The 20897-nt window shown below is 37.7% G+C and overlaps 1 protein-coding gene across 7 annotated transcripts in view; it reads left to right on the top strand.

The window, feature by feature from the left end:
* LOC132793845 (RNA-binding protein Musashi homolog Rbp6) overlaps positions 1-20897 on the top strand; it is a 226160-nt gene that overhangs the window by 68587 nt on the left and 136676 nt on the right. For all 7 annotated transcript variants that reach the window (XR_009633154.1, XR_009633153.1, XM_060803955.1 and 4 more), the window contains exon 4: positions 12141-12222. Coding sequence is in view for 5 of the 7 variants with exons in the window: in XM_060803955.1 (XP_060659938.1) it covers positions 12141-12222 (82 nt within the window). In the remaining 2 variants the exon portion in view is untranslated. The remainder of the gene's footprint in view (positions 1-12140; positions 12223-20897) is intronic.

Here is a 20897-nt window from a genome sequence, read left to right as displayed (position 1 = left end):
AAAATTATTTATTATTATTATTTAATGATAATGTTATCTTTTCTTGATAAAAATAACGTTGCAATATTATTTTGAAAATATAAAAATGAAATAGGAAGACTACTTAATAAAATATTTCAAAATGTTTTGTGTATTTATTAAAATTTGTTTTATTAAAATTGAATTTATTATTTTTAATATTAGAAGGTTTAATAAATAAAATATTTAGAAATGTTTTATGAAGAATATAAATTTATATAATTATAGTTTTTATTAAAATAAATTAACTTTTAAATAAAAGTTTATAAATAGGAAAGATAAATATAATATGTAGCTGCATTAGTAATGAATTAAAGAGATATTAATCAGAGGATCAGAATCAATTTCCAATGATTTTATTTTGGAATTAGAATTATTTAAAACATAAGTTTCAACACATGCGTTTAAAGGACAAAGCAAATTGAGGTCAAATTTGATACAAAGAAGAAAGAAAAAAACAAGTAAATACCATTGTAACTTAACATGGTCAAAACTTAAGTTGCAAATGAAGTTTTAATCAAAAATTGATGGCAAATTGTGCAATTTAAAAGTTTTGCTTTAATCAAGTCTCAGCGCTTAGTCTCATAACTTGAACTATTTATCAATTCATGAGCAGCAAGTGTTGCTCTTCATGAGCAAGTGCCAGGCTTCAAATCATATAATATTCCAGGACCCGCAGAAAGAGTATAATAGATAATGGCAGAGGAGAATGAAGCAGAGGGAAACGAACGAAGTAAAGTGAAGAGAAGCAACACCAACACAAAAAAATCGAGTGCGCGTAACAATGAAATTGATACTTTTCTTTTTTTTTTTCTTTTAAATGAGACGAAGGATGGTTGAGTTGAGAGTTGAGGGTAAAACTGTGCCTCAAGAGTCGCTGCTGCTGTAACTCACAGAGCGTTAGTCAAGTGGGGGGCGTGGACAGCGGGGAGGCGGGCGTTTGCTACGTGCTGCGAATGCGTGAGAGATTTTTATTTGCCTGCCAGTCGAGGTTATCGATACACTAAGAGAAATGCACACACACACACACTAACGCACACACAAATAAACAAGATACATATGTGCGTGAGAGGAGTGTGGAGAGGAGCGGGGTAGAGGGGAGGACGGACGGACAGCAGCTCAGACATCAAGCATTCAAAAACAAATGGAAAAAGTAATGATTATTTGTTTAGCTAATGCCGCACAAAGTGGCCGCGACACGGCAAAGAGAAAGGGGAGAAGGAGGGGGAACGGGAAGGGGAGAAGTCGTGGGCGCGTCCTGGACAAAGTCCATCTCCATGTAGCATTGCGCATACGCCCCGTGGCACATTTGATTGCTGTGCATAAATAATGTAATGCTATCGATTTGCCTACAAGCTCTGCAAGTCTGCTCTTTTCAATTGTTGCTCATATTTTTTTGTTTGCTCCCCTCGCTCGCTTCGCAAATTAACAGCTGTGCGCAAAATTTGCATATTTGACTGGCCAACAATGAGAGAAAGCAAGAGAGAGATAGAGAGAGAGAGAGAGTGAATGAGAGAAACGACTGATAAAAAAGAAATGCCTGGCTAGTGAGTGATCCCTGTGTGTCTGTATGTGTTGCCTGGGCATTTGTTTACCATTTCGATTTGGCACAATTTGTCACTGGCAGGCTGTCATCTTATGGCTTGTTAGTTGGGTTTGTTTGCTTGCTTGTGTTTGCCCAGGCAGCAGCTTATGGACACCAACAAGTGCCACCACCGACTTTAAAGGCTGCTCCACGTTCTCAGCACGGCTTTGGCTTTGTCGCTGCCTCTGACTGACGCATGTGTGTGTGTGAGTGTGTTTGTGTGTGGCAGCCAGTCAGTCAGTCTCGTCGCTTGTCACTCTTCTGCTGCTGCTGTTGCTGCTGTGTGTGTGTTGTCCTCGTCGTTGTTCTCGTCTTTGTTTACACAGTTGCCAGCGCCAATGTTGTTTCTCTTTGCTTCCTGGTTGCTGCTGCTTCTGCTGCTGGTCAACGTGTGGCTGCCACACTCTCTCTCTCTCTTTACTCTCTCTCAGACTCTTGGTCAGCCAACACTTTGCGCTTTGGTTAAGTGTCAATTTGATGCTGCTTTCGCCATCCCTTGTTCCCGCTCCCGCTGGCTTTTTCATGTTTCATGCTGTCGTAGTCGTCGTCGTCGTTGTTGTCGTTGTTATTTGCCATAAGTGCGGCATTTTGTACACCAAGTTAAGCCACTAATGAGGCGGCCACCTGCCGCTGCCAATGCCAATCAACTTGCCACCAGTCACAAAATGGAGCAGATTCCAACCCTCCTTCCATTTATTCGTGCTGAGTGTGTAAACACAAAACTAAATTGCTTGGTAATTAGTATGAAAAATTGCGTGAAAAGTTGAAAGTTGTTCGACGAATATCAGCATCAGCAGCAGCCACTGGATGAGCTGAAGCCAAGTGGCTGCCGAGTGGCTTATACTATATCTACTATACACATACATATATATAAGTATGTATGTATGTATGTATAGTATAGCCAAGCATCAAGTGGGTATAATGTGGCACTGACAAAAGTTTGCCTCGTGTGCTTGTAGCAGACTGTTATCATTATTATTTTTGTTGATATTTCAGCTGAGAGTAAGTTGTTTTCACAACTCAAATTAAAGAGATACTTTGTTGGCTGCTCTATTCACCATGTGCAAAATATGAGAAATGTGTTTAGAGAAAGTATCACAGATGATTCAATTTGTGATGCCAATACAGAAATTATGAAATCATATTGGCAAATTGCGAAATAATCAACTAATATCGAGTTAGGAAATTTATACAATCGAAGATTAAATAAGTATTTGCTAGTAATTTTTAGGTAAAATCTTTTATGAAGAGCGAACACTAAATTGAAATTATTTATAATTTATTAAAAAATAAGAAAAAAATGTTAACTGTGGTCTATAAAACTGTGCTTTAATTTTACCTAATTATGGGTTCTTTAATCGAAGTAAATGTATTTTAAAGATTCTATTCTTCAGTAGTTTGAAAAAGTTTTAGTTGAATTTTTAAAAATAATGTAAAAAAATTACAAAATTATATAAATCAAATATGTAAGACTAGCTTATAGATTACCTCAAGGCGTCAATAAAACACAGGATTTTGAGAAATTTGTTATTTAATTTTCATGACAATCACTTTTTCGTTTTGCATAAATATGAAGATATGATATGAAATAAAATTGTATTTAAAAAAACAGCTGCTGCTGTGGTTGATTATTTAGTGTATTTTGTAATCTTCTTTTGGTATATTTTGCACTCTACGGTATATTTTTTAGAAACAATTTTGTATGTAAAGAAAACAGCTGCTGCTTTGATTGACAATTTGGTATATTTTGCACTCTATGGTATATTTCTAACTCAATGGTATATGTTGTACTCTATGGAATATTTTGAATGTAGTACTATATCGATATACTAAATACAACCTTCGGTATATTTAAGTATTTTTTAGGTATATTAAGAAAACAATTAATTTAGTTTTGCCAATTACCAATTACCAATTCTTAAATAAAAGTAAATCTACTTTAAAGTTTGTCGCAGGAATTCTTAAAAAAGTGTATTACTTTTTTCATTAAAATAAGTCTTATTTGAAGTTTGGTCTAAATCTTCAGTAATCCCAAAAGTGTCTTAATATCACCCTTTCAACACTTGCTTTATCAAATTAAAAAAGAAAGATACCCTCATAGATTCAGCTCGCCATAAAGATTTAAAATTTCAGTCAAGTTGAATTTATGTTTCCATCGCTGCAATCGCTGATTATTGTATTTGAAGTGAAATCAGTTTTTAATCCATTATGCTTATAATTTCGAGTTTCTTTCTTTTTTTTTCGTTTGTTGGGGAGTTTGTTTTCTTTCAAATGTAGATCCCATTATTATTACCATTGTTAACCCAATTCTAGCAACCCTTTTGCGTGTTGAACCCTGTCGAGTTCTGTGTTCTGTGTTCTGAGTTTTCCATTTGCCCTTTTGTGCATTTTTGCAGCATTTCTAATTTGTTTGGGATAAGCCTTTGGCTCGTTGGAAAAACCCACTTCATTTTTAATGAATCCAATTTTGGTCTCACTCTCTGTCTGTGCTTGTGTATGTGTGTGTGTGTGAGTTTCTTGCATTAATTTCATAATTTTCTGCTATTAATTATAATAGAATTTTTCAGTCAGTCAACGGCTTCGACGCCGCTGCCGCCGTCGCTGCCGCAGCCGCAGCGTCGCCGGTTGCCTTGGCTGCAAACTTTTGGCGCTCTCACTCTCTAGTCGTATTATCGGCCACCATCATATGCCCGTAATTAAAACTTATTTCGAGGTTTTTGTGTAGCCAACAAACCAAAAACTTAATTCGCCTCGTCTTCACTCACACTCCACTTGCCTGCTTGCTTGCAATCAATGCTGAGGGGGTTGGCTTGTGTTGTTGTTGTTGTTGTTATTCCCCCCTTTTTCTTGGGAAGCGAGCCTGCCAAACACTTTAATACATCGAAATTTTTGGCTGGCGTCGCCTTCTGCACGTTCCTTAAGTAATGGATTCAATTATAAAGTTAAAATCCATGGTGGCTGACTTGGAGCCCCGGCTGGTTGCTCGCAATCCAACTGGAAATGATTCGCATAAATTCACAATAATTTATAAGGAAATCCTCAGAAGCGCGCGCTAGCTGCTCAGGTCAAACACAAACACACACACAATACGTATACGCAATGTGAAACGCCTTTCCTCTATACAGAAAATAACCTTCTCTCTAATAATATAACACAAAAGACGCTTTCATTCATTGAACGTCGCATTTTTTGGTTTATTGACACCAAGTTCTCTCCCTCTCCTCACTCTGTTTCTTCCCCTTCCACCCTACCATCTTGACCCTTTTGTTCGGCTCTCACTTATTCCGTTTACCAATTGACTTGACTATCCTACCTACCGACGAACCAGTTTGATATCTGCTACATAGCTGACTTGAGTTCGGTTTGTTTTTCTCGCATTTCGCATCTCGTATCCCCGCTCAGCTTTTGTGTGAGTTACTTTTTAATTTGCCTTCAGTGATTTCCACGACGATTTACCTGGGCGCTGCGAAAAATTTATTCCATTCGACTGCATTCGCAAAAACAAACTTTGCATTCCGCCTTCGGACCCGCGGACGACGTCGATGGGTTTTCCATTTCTCTGGTTACGGTCTCAAAATCAATTGATTCGCATATCAGAGCTCTCTCAAGCTGCTCTAAGCTTTCATTTCTTGACCCTTTTTTCGTGCTTGACTTCTCGGCACTCGCCTTCGAATCTGCCTTCGAATCTGCAGCGTTTCCATCTTACTTTTCCTTCTATTCTAGGTTTTTTTTTTTGCTTTTTTTAGTTTAGTTTATTCCTTCATGCTTCATACACTGGGTTGCGGTCAGCGTGCTGGACATTAGCATGCTTTTGATGCGCCCACATCCACGACAACAGAGACAGAGCCGGAGACGGAGAGAGAGTTCAAGTCGTCGTCTCTTGGTACACTTGGGTTCCCGGTTAGGTTATGCTGATGTCTGAGGTGGGAGGAGAAGGACAGACTTCTTTGGGGTATTTGTTAGATAAGCAGGCCTCGCTCACTTGACTGAAAGTTTGCTTTTCTCTTTTGCCTTTGCTTTTGTGCTCGTCGGAAAGTTTTGTTGGCCGCCTTTTGTTTTGGCCCAGCGACTTCTTTGGCTTTTGTTTTCGCAAGCACTTTAGCTTGGACTTTGATTTTTGACATTCCCACCCAGTTTACCTTGTCCTATTTATATATGTGCATAAGTATGCGTGTATTGTTTTTCTGCTTTTTACCCACTATCGGTTATCGAAGTTCCTCAGTCTGTCTCCAATTTCTGTACAAAACTATTTAAATGACTTTGCCCCCAGAAAACAAAAGGGCTCCGCTTACAACATTCCCCTTTGCCCTCTCTCTCTCCCTCGCTCTCTGACTGTTTGGCCATTCATCAATCATTTTGTGCGTTGATTTTAATTTGTGCGTCGTTTCAACTTTGCCTCACATAAATTATGCAAAGTTGCCTACGCGTCTCTTTTCTGCCTTTTTTTGTGTGCCTGCGATTCAATGCAATTATCGTAAGTGCTACATAAGTCAAGGCAATCCATAAGTTTATGACTTTTCTATCCATAAATCGCGCCAACTTAGGCAAAAATTTTCTCCAAGCTCAACTTTCAGGTGAAAAAAAGAAAGGAAGGAAGAAAAAATGAATGTAGGAAATGTTGACGCATGTAAACAACTTTTAAGGTTTGCTCTTTCACGTTCCAAAAGCCCCTTGCTATATATAGCTTAGAGTTCGCTCTCTCTCTCTCTCTCTCTCTTGTTTTTTGCGAAAAAGTTCCGAGTTTTAATGCTAATTTTTGCGTTGCGTTTTGTGCGGAAATGCGCAAAAATCAAATGCTCTCCGGGGAGCTGAAACTTTTTGCGATTGCATATGCTCTCTAATCTACAGTTGTGTGTGCATTTAAAAATATCAATTTTTTGGCTATGTATTTTATTTAAGGAAATATCTTGCGCAATATTCCTGGCGGAAAGGTTGACAGCAATCTCCGTTTGCCAATTCGATGCTGTTGTACCGAGGGGGCCTATAAATTACACAACAACCTCTGGGACCACAGACTATCGAAAAGTTTTTACCAAAACAAAAAAAAAAAAAAGGAGAGAGGAAAATACAAAATTAAAAATAAAAATGAAATGTAAAAAAATATTATTATTTCAACAGTAGATTGAATAAAATGGCAAAACAAAAGTAATATCAATTAAATTGAATGAAATATGAGCAAACGCGTTTTGTGATGCGATATAACTTTCAGCAAATTTCTTAATGGATTTAGGGCATCAGGACGTCAGTGCGGTAAAGTTGACAGTTTACGCTCTTGTGGAGGCCTTTGTCTAAATATTATTATTTACGGCTTAGGGCCAAGAGCCAAGAGCGACAACTGTTACCCGGTGTAGCACTACGGCCTGAACTTTAACCCCTTAAAGTCGACGTAATTCACTAAGCGAAAAGCTGCTTGGCTTGCTGGGAGAGACGCAGATGCAGATGGCATTGTGAGCAGAAATAGAGGAGGAAGTAGAGTGCGGAGAGTGGAGTGGAGAGTGTAGAGATGGAGAGATGGAGAGCTGGAACTGGAGATGAAACGTGCGTTGTCTTGTCGCAAAGTTTTTAAGACTTGCTTGACCGACCTTTGTCAAAAGTTGTTGGAGCGCATGAAAAATGATGCCACACGGCACTGGGATGTGTTACACCAGTCGTAGCAGGTCCCTGGCCGCCCCTCTCTCCCTCTTTCACCCTATTTCCCTTCAGACTCTGTGTGTGTGTGCAGACAAAATAGCAATTTGCGTTTTCAAACAAAACAAGCTGAGAGCTGAGCTTTAGTTTTTGTTGCTGCTGTTGCTGCTGCTTTTGCCTCGGTTCACAATTGATTGAAATCCCTTAGCGCACACCTTTTTCTTCTCTCTCTCTAGTTCTTCTTTCTCTTTCTTGCTCTCTGTCGCTCTTACGGTTGTTTTGTATAGTTTTTGTTGCTGTTGTTGCGCCACAGAAAACACACAACTTCCGCTTTCTTTGGCAAAAACAATAGAAAGCACATAAATTTATGGTTTCAGCATTGTGCTTTTGACACACACATACACATGAGGGGAGTGGGGGATGTATGTAGTATAGGGGGAAGTGTGGCAAACGTTAAGGGGTTAATATGCCTGCAACCGCAAACGGATTTCGGATTTTGGGTTTTGCCTAAGCTTGGACCAAGCACAAAAAAGACGAAGAAGAAGAAGGGAGTGTGAGAGATGACTTTTCTTATAAATAATTTTACTAAATGGATTTGGTATAAATGCTGACATTAAGCATGTGTGCGTGTGTACTATATGTATGTGTGCTTGTGTGTGTGGTAGCTGCTTGAACTAATTACCTGCAAATTCATTTTATTTTTGTTATGATGCTAAACGGAATTTGCTTACGAATTGCAACAATCAAAATTGGCCGAATTGAGTTCGGGTCGAAATCACTATATATGTATATGGAAGGTAGTATATATGAAGTATCAGTATATATGTGTGTGTTTGTGCTTGGGCCAAGTTTAATGGTTTTTTGGGGCATTTTCTTGCAGCTGTTTCGCTTTGTGGTTCGCAACACTCTCTCGATGCTGTTGTTGTTACTCTTGTTGTTGTTGTTGCTGTTGTGGCTGTGCGTTTCAAAATTTATGTTTGCTGGCTATGAAAATGAAATGACTGTGGTAAACATTTTAATTAAATCCAAGTTTGGCTTCTGCCTGCGTTACAACAATATATTTTGTTGTCGTTTTACTCTCACTCACTCTCTCTCTCTCTCTCTCATATTTTATTTTGTATTTTTGTGTATGTCTGTTGTTGTTGTTGTTACAACAGTAGCAAATAAATTTTAATTTTATTTTGCCGCGTTTTAATTTGTTGTCCACTTTTTTTCCATTCTTTTCCATTTCGTCCCTTTTTTCTTGTTTTTGTTCTGTGTTGTTCTCATTTTTATTCGCTGTGTTTTTATTCGCATTTACACTTTATGCATGTGCGCATTTATTTTGTTTGCTAGCTCTTCTATTGGTTCAGTAGGGTGGCTGAAGAGGCGGGTGGAGTGGAAAGAGGGGGACGCTGCTGACAGCCGGTCAAGTGACAGTTGTCGCTGAGCACACACACACCGAGTGTGGGAGCGAGGGAGAAAGCGCGCAAATATGAAATGCAAAACAAACTTTGCAGCTGTCACTCAAAAATGAGCGTCGCAGTCGCAACGAAAGCGAACAAAGCGATGCAAGTGCGGAATGTGCAGGACACAGAAGAGGAGCAAGAAGTGAGAGGGCAAGATAGAGGGGGAGCAAGAGCGTGAGCGAGATGGCAGATTGTGCAGTCATCATGCACTGTGAGAAATGTGAAATGGTTAATTGGGCGGAAAGGTATTTGGGTATGCGAAATGCTCGTTGTCGTTGTCGTCGTCGTTGTTGTTGTTGCTGCTGCTGAAACGAATAGTGTGCAATGCAACTGCCGAAATAGCGACAACAACAACAACAACAACAGCAACCATGGCGACAAAGTGGTTTAGAAAGGTAAATGAAAGGTTGACGGACAGTTAATTTCGGGGCAGTTGATTGAGTTATGAGCAGCGCACACACAAAACGCTTTAGAAGCTGACGACATCGAGAGAATGGGGCCGCAAAAGAGAGAAGGCGTTGACAAAAAGGATACACGGTTTTCATTTCACCAGCAGCCAAAAGCAAATGCGTGTGAGGGAGAGTGGAGAGGGTAGAACGAAAAAGCAAAGAGAACGACACACATGTCAAACAGGTTTGAAGAAGGTCGAGCAAAGTGGAAACCAGTTGAATATCCAAAGTGGAATTATCTAAAGTGCACAAAAGTGCCGATTGCCGCAAATGCGATTTTAATTAAAACTAGCTTAACTAGTGCGCTTTTTGGAACACATGCAGCTGACGGGTAAATGCAATTTAATATTACATCAAGTCATGTTAGAGACATATTGTACACTCGTAGCAAAAACACACATTAAACTCGCTTAAAGTATCCCATGCTTAGTTTATTATGAGCTATTTTAGTTATTTACAAGAAAAGTTAAAAAATAGACATTTGTTTCGATTCAAAATGTTTAAGCTTATATAAAAAATGTAAATCTAAATATAATATAACAAATTTTCTTTTCCAAAAGATTTCTCTCAATTTAACTGTACTTAAAATTGAAATTGTCATGGTTTCCACTATTTTCTGAAGTTTGATTTAGGATAGGATAGACCGATTCTTATTCATTTATAAAATAACTATTATATTTATAAAGATTATTAAATTTTCGGCTTGCTCTTATACTTAATTTTTCTAACGCCTTTCAAAGCATTCTCATTTAATTTTATATTTTTAATTTATTTTGAACATTTTTAGCCTTTGAACAAATACATTTTGTATCTCTCTTGCATTAATTTAATCCAGTTGTTTATAGTAGCATCACTCTTGTAGCAATAATCCAAGTCCAAAGTTGTGAAAAATTATTGCTCGAAAGTGTTCACGAGTTAATTCGATTCTTCTGCTGAGGTTTTTGATTAATCGTTTATCGATATCAAACATGGCCACACATGAAAAAGATGTATGAAGCTTTTTCGATAAAAGTCTAAACTTTTTTTTGAGAATTAGTCAATTGGTCCTAATATGGCTACAAGTGACCTAGGCCAGAAACTTAAATAGCACCCCTCGTATAATTAAAAAAGAGCTGTAAATATAAGGCAAAACGAAAGTAGGAGTCTTTATTTAAAGCTATGTTTTATGACTTTTCCATTTAGGTACAGAGTTTGACTAAAACTTGTTGAATTCTTAGCTTTCTTTAGCTTGTAATATTTTTTCTCTGAATACCAAGTTAAACATTTTTTTCACTTAGAGATATTCGGTATCAATTTTTTGCTATGAAAGGAATTGAAATTTCTTCTTCTCGTAAAATACATGTGAATCATAAAAGTAATTGGCAACTTGACATTCGTTTACACTTGCATTCAACGAATGCTGTCAGAAAGCATTGAATACACTCAACTAAGAACGAATGCAATCCATACACAAAGTGAAGTGCATAAATCGAGTTGAAAGGAATGTTGGAAAGGGTGTTTAACTTTTAGCTACTTTGGCCTCAACGGTTTTGGCACCATCTAAAAAACAAACACCATCGAGAAATAACTGAAGTTTGGTGAAATGTTTCGTTCGTTTTGTACACCTGCAACTAATTGGCAGGTCATTCAATTTCAAATGTCGAGCGAGCCGCCCCATTAAAACTTAAAGTGTGTAGCATGCAACATGGGGCATGCACATTACAAACGCAACACACACACAAACACACTCTTACATGGTGTGCCATCAATTTACATGCCACACACGCATAGCCAGGACAGCAGGATAGAGAATCAAAGGGTGTTTTTCTCCCCCCTGCCCTGGTCACACAACTTGTTTTTGGTGGCATGCCACACCAAGCGTCGACTATGCAGCCAGTTGCTGCTGTTATTTATGGCACCGAAACTGTCATAAGCAAACAAATTGTTTTTTATTGTTCATAATTATTGTGCATACTTATGTAAATCACGCGACGCATTTGCCGACTTGTTTCGCGTTGCATGCAACTCCCACTCATACAACAGAAAAACATACACAAGCTGTGGCGCAACTAGTTGCTGCTGCTGTTGCTGCTGCTGTTGTTGCTGTTGTGCGTGTGTTGTTGGTGGCAAAGAAAAAAATCGTTTGTTTTATTGAATTTTTATTGTAGTTTGAATTTATGACGCAACGACGACTCCAACTGCTGCTGCGATGCTTCAGCTCTGCTCTGCTCAGCTCTCGACTGGATTAGGGTTTCTTTTGCTGGCTGAGATGACTTTATCGGCTTTTTGTGCTGCATTAAATCGCAGCAACCCAGAGAGAGAGCTGGCAACTGGCAACTGGCAACTGGTAACTGGGCCCATCAACATGCCACATGCCCCTTGCCCCATTCTCCCTACACACACACTCTCGTTGTGACTCGCTGTTTGTCTGGCAATTTTGTTGAAATAACTTCAGTTTTGCGTTTGTGTGCGTACGTGCCACTGAAGTGCTCGCGCTGGCTGCCAGATTAGCTCGCAAAACCGCAGACAACAGCTGCCATGAATCCCCCCTCCTCCTCCTTTACCTCCTCCTCCTCTCCTGCCTTTGGAATGAGCATTTCTGGTTTTTTTTGCTCTGCCTTTGCTGTTCGTCCTGTTGAGCCTTGGAAAGCGTGTGCATGTGAATAATGTCCAGCAATTGGGGTTTTCCAGAGTTGGGTTTGACTTTCGCCTGGTGGAGGGAGACAAAGGGTCGCTCTCTCCCTCTCCATCACTCCCTCTCTCCTTCCTTCTCACTTCTGTATCAGACGACGTCATTTATTTATTGCGGCAGGCCGAACGCGCAAATTTTATGAAGACCTTTAGTGTTGCCGACCGTTACCCAACCAAAAATTAGTAACTTTTTTGATGACTGCTCCCTGACATTTCATAAACTTCTTATTGATTATTTAGCACAACGAATTTATACTCACACACATTCCAAATTTACCACTTTGTGTGTTTTGTTACACTTCTCTTATTCTTCATTTTTGTGTGTGTATTTTTTTTTTGCAGAGAGCTTACGCGATTACTTTGGCCGTTACGGCGATATCTCGGAGGCAATGGTCATGAAGGATCCCACGACACGCAGATCCAGGTGAGTTTGCCAAAAACAAACAATAAAACAAAAGATAAACAAATTCAAATTAAAATGTTCGGTTTGAGCCCCGCGAATTTAAAGCACGTGCTGTTGAATTTCCTTCCGTTTTCAAGTGTGAACAAAGGAAATGTGCTTAAAAGAGGAATGAGAAAATGTGGGAAATTTGACAATAAGACACCCAACAGAGTTATGTCAGCTTTAGTTACTTGCATTAAGATATTGATGGATTTTAAAAATATCCATTAAAAGTATATTGTGGGTTGTCTGATTATTATGTTACTTCACAATAGTTTAATTTTTTTGGATATTTTTCGCTTGCACTTACATATATAAAATGACAAAGTATAGTATGTAAATTTAACTTTAATTATATTGAATTGAAAGCAATATTTTAAGAGTAGATTTTTGGTTAAGATAATAATAACTGCAATATTTATGGTTTCTAAAAATATGATTGCGCTCGGATAAAAGTTATCGAAGTTATTAAAGAAACACCTACAGCAATGGGGTCTTAGTTGCTTTGTCTGACAATCTGATATATTTTTCTTTTTCTTTCAAACTGTATGTCCTTTAAGAGCAAGGTAATGTAATTTTAGGTTCTTCTTTCGAATTCTTCACCAAATAAAATTCAAACATGAAGACTACAAATTTTGACGAATTTAGAATAGAATATTTTATCATTTGCTTCTTAAGGCTGCAATTTATTTTCGTTTTTGAAGTTTAAACTGCGCCACAGTAAAGAGGACTTAACATATGACATAATTAATTAATTAACATATGACATAATTATAAAAGTTTTTTTTTACAATTTCCTATATAAATTTCGAATGAAAGCTTTACATTAGCAGTGCATTTAGAGTTGACTTATAAATGTTTGGTCTGAGGCAATTAGGCTGAGGCTTTAAAAATAATTTGTTCTTCAGTTAATTTAGAACAATGAATAAACAATATGATATTACTTAAAACATCAAGAATAAAATAAAAACATCTAGAACATCTAGAATCATTGCGGTTTACAGAAAAAGTTGTGCGTTTCATGTTGAATTCTTTGCTCGGGCGTTAAAAATTGTTCAGAAAATGGAGTTTAGCTTCAGATTTAGTTACTGCTCTCGAATAAATCAAATTTGTATGCATTTTGGTTTCAGTTCTCTCAATATTTTTCGGAATTCTTTTATAAATTTGTTTTATTTCAATGCAAACTGTAATCAAAGTACAGTATGATAATTAAGAATGTGTTGTGCAATCTTTACACATTTCCCTTATGTCGATAGTTACTTTATTTTCGGTTTAAAAATAGACCTGAATTACCTTGAAAAGCCACAAAAAGAGTCTCCCACACAGTTTTGCATTCTAAGAATTGTTGGACAGTTAATTACGTATTCCTAGAGCACATGCTATACTCAGAAAATCCCACTCAATTCCATGAAATGAGAGCACAAAATTCAGCTGAAAAGTATGCTACAAATTTCAGTTTCGGAGCTGAAAATCGAAAAATTCGAAATTTTCAATCAATATTTGCTAGTTGTAACAATTATGCTTGTTTCATGATTGCAAACGATGAAGTGAATTTTGCAAGCTATAAACAGCAATAAATCCGTTTAAGCGTCACTTGGGAATTGGCAAAGGCATTTAAGGTAAATAGAATAATGATTGTCTATTTTTAAGGGTTAAAGGAAGTTTTTCTTTTTTTTGTGCTGTTGCTGTTGCTGTTGCTTATCGACCTTATTTTGAACCCTCATGTAATATGATTGTTTTTTATGGTTATTATATTCAATTTAAAATCATATACCCTGAGCTTTACGTTTGCCACTGGCTCTGTTGACCACACTTTGATTATTATTCTGGTAAATCTCGGTCACCTCTCGTTTACCTTTCCAATTGACCCCTGTTAGCTATATCATACATACATATATTGCTCTTTTAACTCCTCTGCCCAGAAGCCGGTTAGCATTGTTGTTGTTGTTATTGTTGTTTATGGCCATGCGCGACTGCATCCATTTCCAAATTTGAACAGTTTGGTTAACCGCTAATTGGTTTTCATTTTCATTGATTTTCCTTCTGCCCTTTTTTTTTGCATTTTGCATTTTGCTGTTGCTGTTCGTTTTGTTTATAAATTTGTACATTGCATTGAGATACATGTTCAATATATATATATTTGTATGTGTGTGTGTGTGTGTGTGAGTGAACCCTTTTTACTTGTTGTTTGTTGTGTATTTTCGCATCGTTTGTCATTTGTTGCGGTTTCGATCAGCTTTTGGTTGGCTGCACAATCTCCTCCCCTCCCCACCTCTCTCAAATGCCTCTGCTGACCTTATTCAAAAATGCTTAACGTAAATTAGCTGGTTTTTGTGGACAGTATGAATAATGAGCGGCATTTAATGAGTCAATTGCAATTGAATTTGAGCTGCGATAATCACAAAAGTGCGCACAACACTGTTACGACAGCACTGACAGCTTATAAACTAGCGTTGCTTTACGATGTACTTACATACAATACAAGTGTGTGTGTATGTGTTTACTTTCTCCATCTCTTTCTCTCAGATTGCACCGCGGGGCTGCCACTCAAATTAAGCGTTTTATGGCGGCACACGCGGCGTATGCGCGCTGTCAGCAGCAACAGCAACACAGAACGCTAAGCGAAGCGCGTGTAAAAGTTAAGCGCATTTTTTGTGTGTTGTTTAAGAAGTGGAAGAGATGGAAGGGGGCGAGGCACGAGCGGGGGCAGCTTGGTATGCCTGAGCGAAATATATCCTTGTTTTAATTGAATTTCGCCTAATGTCCTGTGAGGGGGCTGCAGCAGCAGCACACAAAACAGGGGTCTCAGGTTAACAAGCGTCCCGTTTTTGTGTGCTGGCAAAGTTTATGCCACATTCTGTAGCAGCAACGACTACGATGACTGCGACTACGACTACGATACGACTTTACTGTTGCTGCCATGTGTCCTTTTGCCTTTGTGCATGTCACGTTGGCTGGCAAAATTTTTATGAACTGCGTGCAACGGCAACGACAACGACAACGACAACGAGAACGGCAAACGGCAAGAGTAACGTACTGTGTGTGTGGCAACTCCACTTGGCTGCTGTCTTAACAGGGGCTGGCAAACAAGGAGGACAACGCGATGCGACGCAACAAGAGCAAAGAGTGAGAGAGAGAAAGAGAACTCGGGGGTTTAAATCTAAAGCAAACGCTTGTGTTGTAGTTGTAAATTCCGCAGCTCTATTTGTTGCCGACGTCGTCGTCGTCGTTGTTGTTGTTCGCTCCGTTGTTGATGTCGCTGCTGATATCATCGTGTCAGGGATTTCTAGCAAAATTTAATAAAAACTTTATGTCGCTTAAAAGAATGTTTATGGAAATTTTTCACTTAAACTTGCGCAAAGTAATAAATGTAAACAGAATTCCTGAAAAGGTGCGACAACAAAATTCAAACTGAGAGCAGCATCAGCAGCAACGGCGGCAGCAGCAAAACAGTAAACGGTAAACCGTTGAAAGTAACAGCAACAAGCTGCACACAAAGTTGTTGCCGCAGCCAGCTAGCTAGCAAGCGAGCGACGTGAAAGAGAGTCAACAGTGCGGTTAATAAATATGCGCACCAGGGCAGCAGAGACATTATACTGCTGCCGGGCGAATGAAAACGGAAAAAATTAAGTAAAAAAAGCATTGCATACTTCTAGGCAGCGACACCTAACTCCCAATCGCAGTCGCAGTCGCAGTCGCAGTCGACGTCGCTGCCTGTTGCTGCTGCTCTTGTTTTAGATTGAGATGTACATGCTAGAGAGGAGATATGCCACTTCGTTCGCAAATGAGATTGTATATTACAATAAAATGGAGTGAAGTACAAATTAGAAAACTTGCAAATAAATTTTAAAAGCACAAAATGAAAATAGAACTGAAACAACAACAACAATGACAACAAAAGCAACAGCCAAGCAAATGGCAAACAAAACACATTCAGCACAACATTAGATAGAAGCGAATGAGAACGAGAAAGCGGGAGAATGTGAAGAGAAAACTGGAGGAAAATTGTGAACAAAAAAATAGCAAAAGTTTTGCGCAACTTAAGCGAGTTTTTTACTCAGCGCGAGTCAGAGAGAGTGAGTATGAGAGAAAGGGAGAAAGAGAGACAAAGCGGGTCGCTGAAGTGCAACAACAATAAAAATTGAGTAAAATGGCAAATGGCAGCTGCTGGTAGAAAAGCGCGCCCTTCGCGCTCCGCCCCCCTCCCTCCACACCTTCCTCTTCCCCCCCTCTCCTTTGCCACTCTAACAGCAGCATAAGTAAATCCAAACAATTTATTGTTGTACTTTTAACATTCTTCTCATGCGCATTGTTGTTGTTTGTTTGTGTTGTTGTTGTTGCTGTTGCTGTTGTTGCCTGCCACCATTGAAGCAAACATAAGCGACTTTTCAATGAGTTTCGAAAGTTATTGAAACATAAATTATATCGCACGGCGCACGCACGCCAAGCACAGACCCACTGACTGCCACTCCCACTTCCCCAACTGCCCCTTGTTCTCCCTCTCCCTCTCTTTCTCTTGCTCCCTCTTTGGCAAAGCAACCACAAGCAAGCCCACAAATACGCTGGCGGCAACAACAACACGAACAACAACAACAATAACACCCCTTTATGGCAGTCAGCAAAAGTGTAAGCGCTAAAAGGGGGCAAAGGGGCAGGGAAGAAGGGGCCTGGGGGACAGGGGGAGGGGCGTGTTACCTCACGCATTTTTGTGCATGGCAATTAAGTTAAATTTTTCTTTCTCTTGTTAATGTTTTTATGCCCTTGCCGTTTTTCGGGGCAACAGCAACAGCAGCAACCAGCAACACCAACAGCAGCAGCAGCAGCAACAGCAGCCATATAACAATTGTCATGCAGCTTGCAACAGTGACTATAAAAAGTTTCCACATAACAAACTAAATGCAGACAAATGAAAGTCAGTGCTTAAAAGTTGCGCAAGCTGAGCAGCAAAAATTAACATTATAGTGAACTACGAGCAAAGTTTAATTGTATGTGAGAATTGTTTATATAAATACAACCAAAATTAAAGAGAACGTTTAATTAGCACATAAATACTATATAACAGCACCAAAGGGAAAATAAAATAATACTTAGTTAAAATACTAAATTAAAAACTGTTAAGCTTTAAATTTACGAATTGACAAACATGAGAATCTTGATGGCATTACAAAATATGAATCTAATACATTACTAACAATGATTAGATTTCATATTTTTATATGCCTCAAGATTTTTAATTTGTTAAATTTGTAAATTTTAAGACTTACAGCTTTTAATTTAGTATTCTAAACTATAAGATTCCTTATAGTTTTTTTTTATTATTTTTGTAGTTTTTAGTTAAAAAAGTACTTTTCTCATGTCGATAGTCACATTTTTCTTGTGCCATTTTTTTAACGAAGAGTAACACAAAATCTATAATATTATTAATTTTATTTAAATAAGGAATACAACTCTTTCCTGTTGCTAGCGAAACTAAAAATATATTGTTTATCAACAATGTTTAAAAAACATTTTAAAATATACTTCATCACATGCACAATATAATACAAATAAATAAAATGTTATTCATCAGTAATCTAAAATAAAGTGCATTGAAAATCATTTTTATTCAATATCACGTAATTTCCTTTTATTATATTTAAATTCTACGTTAGTACTAAAATTATACAACTAATCACCAATCTTATTTAAATTCTATTACAAATTATATTTATTTTATTTCATTATTTCTGTTATCCTTTATTTTTTATCAATCAATGAAAGTTAGAGCATTTCAGTTGCGACTGCTAAAGCTATTTTCTGAATTTTTGTTTGTTTTTGCAAACGTTCTTCATTTTGGTTGCTCCTTTTTCTTACACGCGCCAAATTTTATTTATTTTATTTGAGCTGGACGCTGAACGAATGTTTTATATGTATGTACAATATAAATTTACCTGGATCTGTATCGGAGACTTGCCAAATAACTCACAATCACATTTGTGCTGCACAATGAATGCTCTGCTTCGTTTCTGCCACGACTTTTCGCTCTGCTCTGCTCTGCTCTTCTCTCCTCTCTCAGCCAGGCGCAATAAATTTAACGGGTGTTAGATAAGAAGTGTTGTGTCGAATAGCGAAAAGAGCATAACAAACAGAACGAACAAAACACACAACAAAATACAAAACACAAAACACGACGAAACACTTTTAAAACCATTAACTGTTTACAATCTATAAACATTCATAGTCTTTTATTATACCCGGTTGCCATAAAAATTGCGTCAAAACGCTTTAAATAAAACCAATGTAAACGCATGCACGAATATATGCACAGCATGTCCTTTATAGGGTCGCAGATGTCCACATAGAAAAACAATTCGATGAACGATGCTGAATCATTTCCATCTGTCGACATCACTTTAAAATGTGCCGCGAGTTAAAGTCACAAACAATCTGAAACCAGACTCGAAATAAATTCGAAATCGACAATGATGTATTCGAGGTATTGTTTCTAAATATACTAAGAAGAAAACAGATGAATTTTATAAAGCGACATGATTTGAAAGTAAACTTGAAATAAAAGTAATATCTTGTTTCCAAATTTTAGAGAATATGAATAAAATTAAAAATATAAAGAATAAAAAAGATGAATTATATATAGGAAAATTATCTATAAGCAAACTTTAAAATGTTGAAAGTATAATTAAAATAAATTAAAATAAAATAATTTAAATTAAATGAAATATATTAAATGATTTAGAACAAAAAAAATAGAAGCAAAGAACCTGGATATATTAAAAAGAAAATAAATGAATAATATACTTTTAGCAGAGTTGGATTTATGAGCACTGTAAGAGATATGAATATATTTTTAATGATAGCTTTTGTAATGTTAGCACGCAGTACACGCAATATGGTATATTTTGCACTCCATGTGATATTTTAATGGAGTATTCAAATTTTTGCGGTATATTAATTTGGTATATTTTAAAAATTATTACCGCTCTGTTTGGATTTTATTCAAAATGGATAGCAGATATCTTAAAGTCGAGCACACTCGGATGCAGCTAATTTATTTTAAATTCTATATTTTCACAATTAATATAAATAATATTTTTTTGATATTGAGTTTAAATGAAAATGAAAGAAATAAAACAGCTGCTTTTTCCAAACTTCAAAATAATGAAAAAGACAATATCGCATAATGAAAATGGCAATGCGAAATGAATATATTTTTCTTAAATATAAACAAATATTAATCAATGCTTTTGCCACACGAAAGTAGTTTGTTATTTATAACCAATCGATTCCGATTCAGTAATAAATGCAATTAATTACAGTCACATTTTTGTTTGCGTTTCCTACGCAATGACTTTTGCCTCCTTAAGCACATTATTCACTTGAAATTCGTATCAACTCTAGTTAGCTTCAATTAAATTCAAAGATTTGTGTCAAGGAAATAAGTGTTATTAGTTGCTGAATTAGTTTCCTCTGCTGACATTCAATTAATCTCAAAATTAATGTGCAATTAAAGCGAGTCAACATTTGTAGCCAGTGTCATAATCACATTGAAACTTAAGCAGCTTGTACAATGTACAAATGCAAATTGCTTTTTGTTCGGTTTCGGCTTATCGAATCTCTTTGCGAGAAATGAATTTAGCATTAGCACAAATCACATACCAGAGAGCTATGGATAATTGTTTGTTTCAAGTATTATTGTGTTTACAATTTACAAATTTGGCTTGTGGTATTTCGTTAATCGGAATCTGCTGCGATTTGATTACTTAAAAGGCCAGAGAGAATTGCTGTCATTAGAGAGATGGAGCCACTTTAATATTATTTATGAGGCAGGCGCAATAAGTTTCTGTTTCTCATCAGAGAAGCCTTTTGGCAAAGTTTCAGCTGCTGTCGTCTGTCCTGACGTCCTCGTTCAAATCACTCTCATCACACTTATTTACCACAGCAATCCAAAAACGTGGCCATAATTAACTCAATTTAATCGCCATCCTCCAGCGACCTCAGGCTCCAACGCTTTAGTGGCTCACTTGTGTTTGTCATGCGGATCCAGCAGCAACCAAACAAGCGAGCAACCAAACAGTCAGCAGCCAGCAGCAGTTGACCTTCGCCCCAGTCGGCTCACACTTGACCAACAGTGGCCAGCAACGACTGTTGGCTGTTTTGGCATCGATGCTTTGCCCTTTTCATGTTAATTTGCAGCACAATACCAAATGGCTTTATATTTTGTTGCTCTGCTGCTGTTGCTTTATTTATTTTTTTTTTCTGCTCTTCTCAACTGCATATGTTTTGTGACCATGTGTGTGTGTGTGTGTGTGCAGAAGTGTGTGTAGCAATTTTTCATCATTAATTATGGCGTTGGCTGTGGCAAACATCAGTCAGCCACACAGCAGCAGCAACAAACGAAGCCAAAGACCATTAGGACTGCCTCCTGATGCCTCCTGTTTGCCTTCGTCTCCTTCATCTCCCCTTCCCCTTTCTGTCTGTTCTCGTTGCTGTTGTTGTTGCTGTTGTTGTTGTTGAGATGTCAGTCGCACACTCGGATGTTGTCAACTCGTGTGTGCATGTTCAGCTCAACACAGCAGCAGCAATAGCAAGCACCACCTCCTCTTCCACCACCCACTTCACTACTCCTCTCTCTGGTCACCCTCTGGCCATCATCAGCTCCC

Source organism: Drosophila nasuta, chromosome 3 (assembly GCF_023558535.2).
Source record: "Drosophila nasuta strain 15112-1781.00 chromosome 3, ASM2355853v1, whole genome shotgun sequence".
NCBI classification, from domain to species: Eukaryota; Metazoa; Arthropoda; class Insecta; order Diptera; family Drosophilidae; genus Drosophila; species Drosophila nasuta.
The sequence above is the reverse complement of the archived record's forward strand: the minus strand, read 5'-3'. Positions and strand labels throughout refer to the sequence as shown.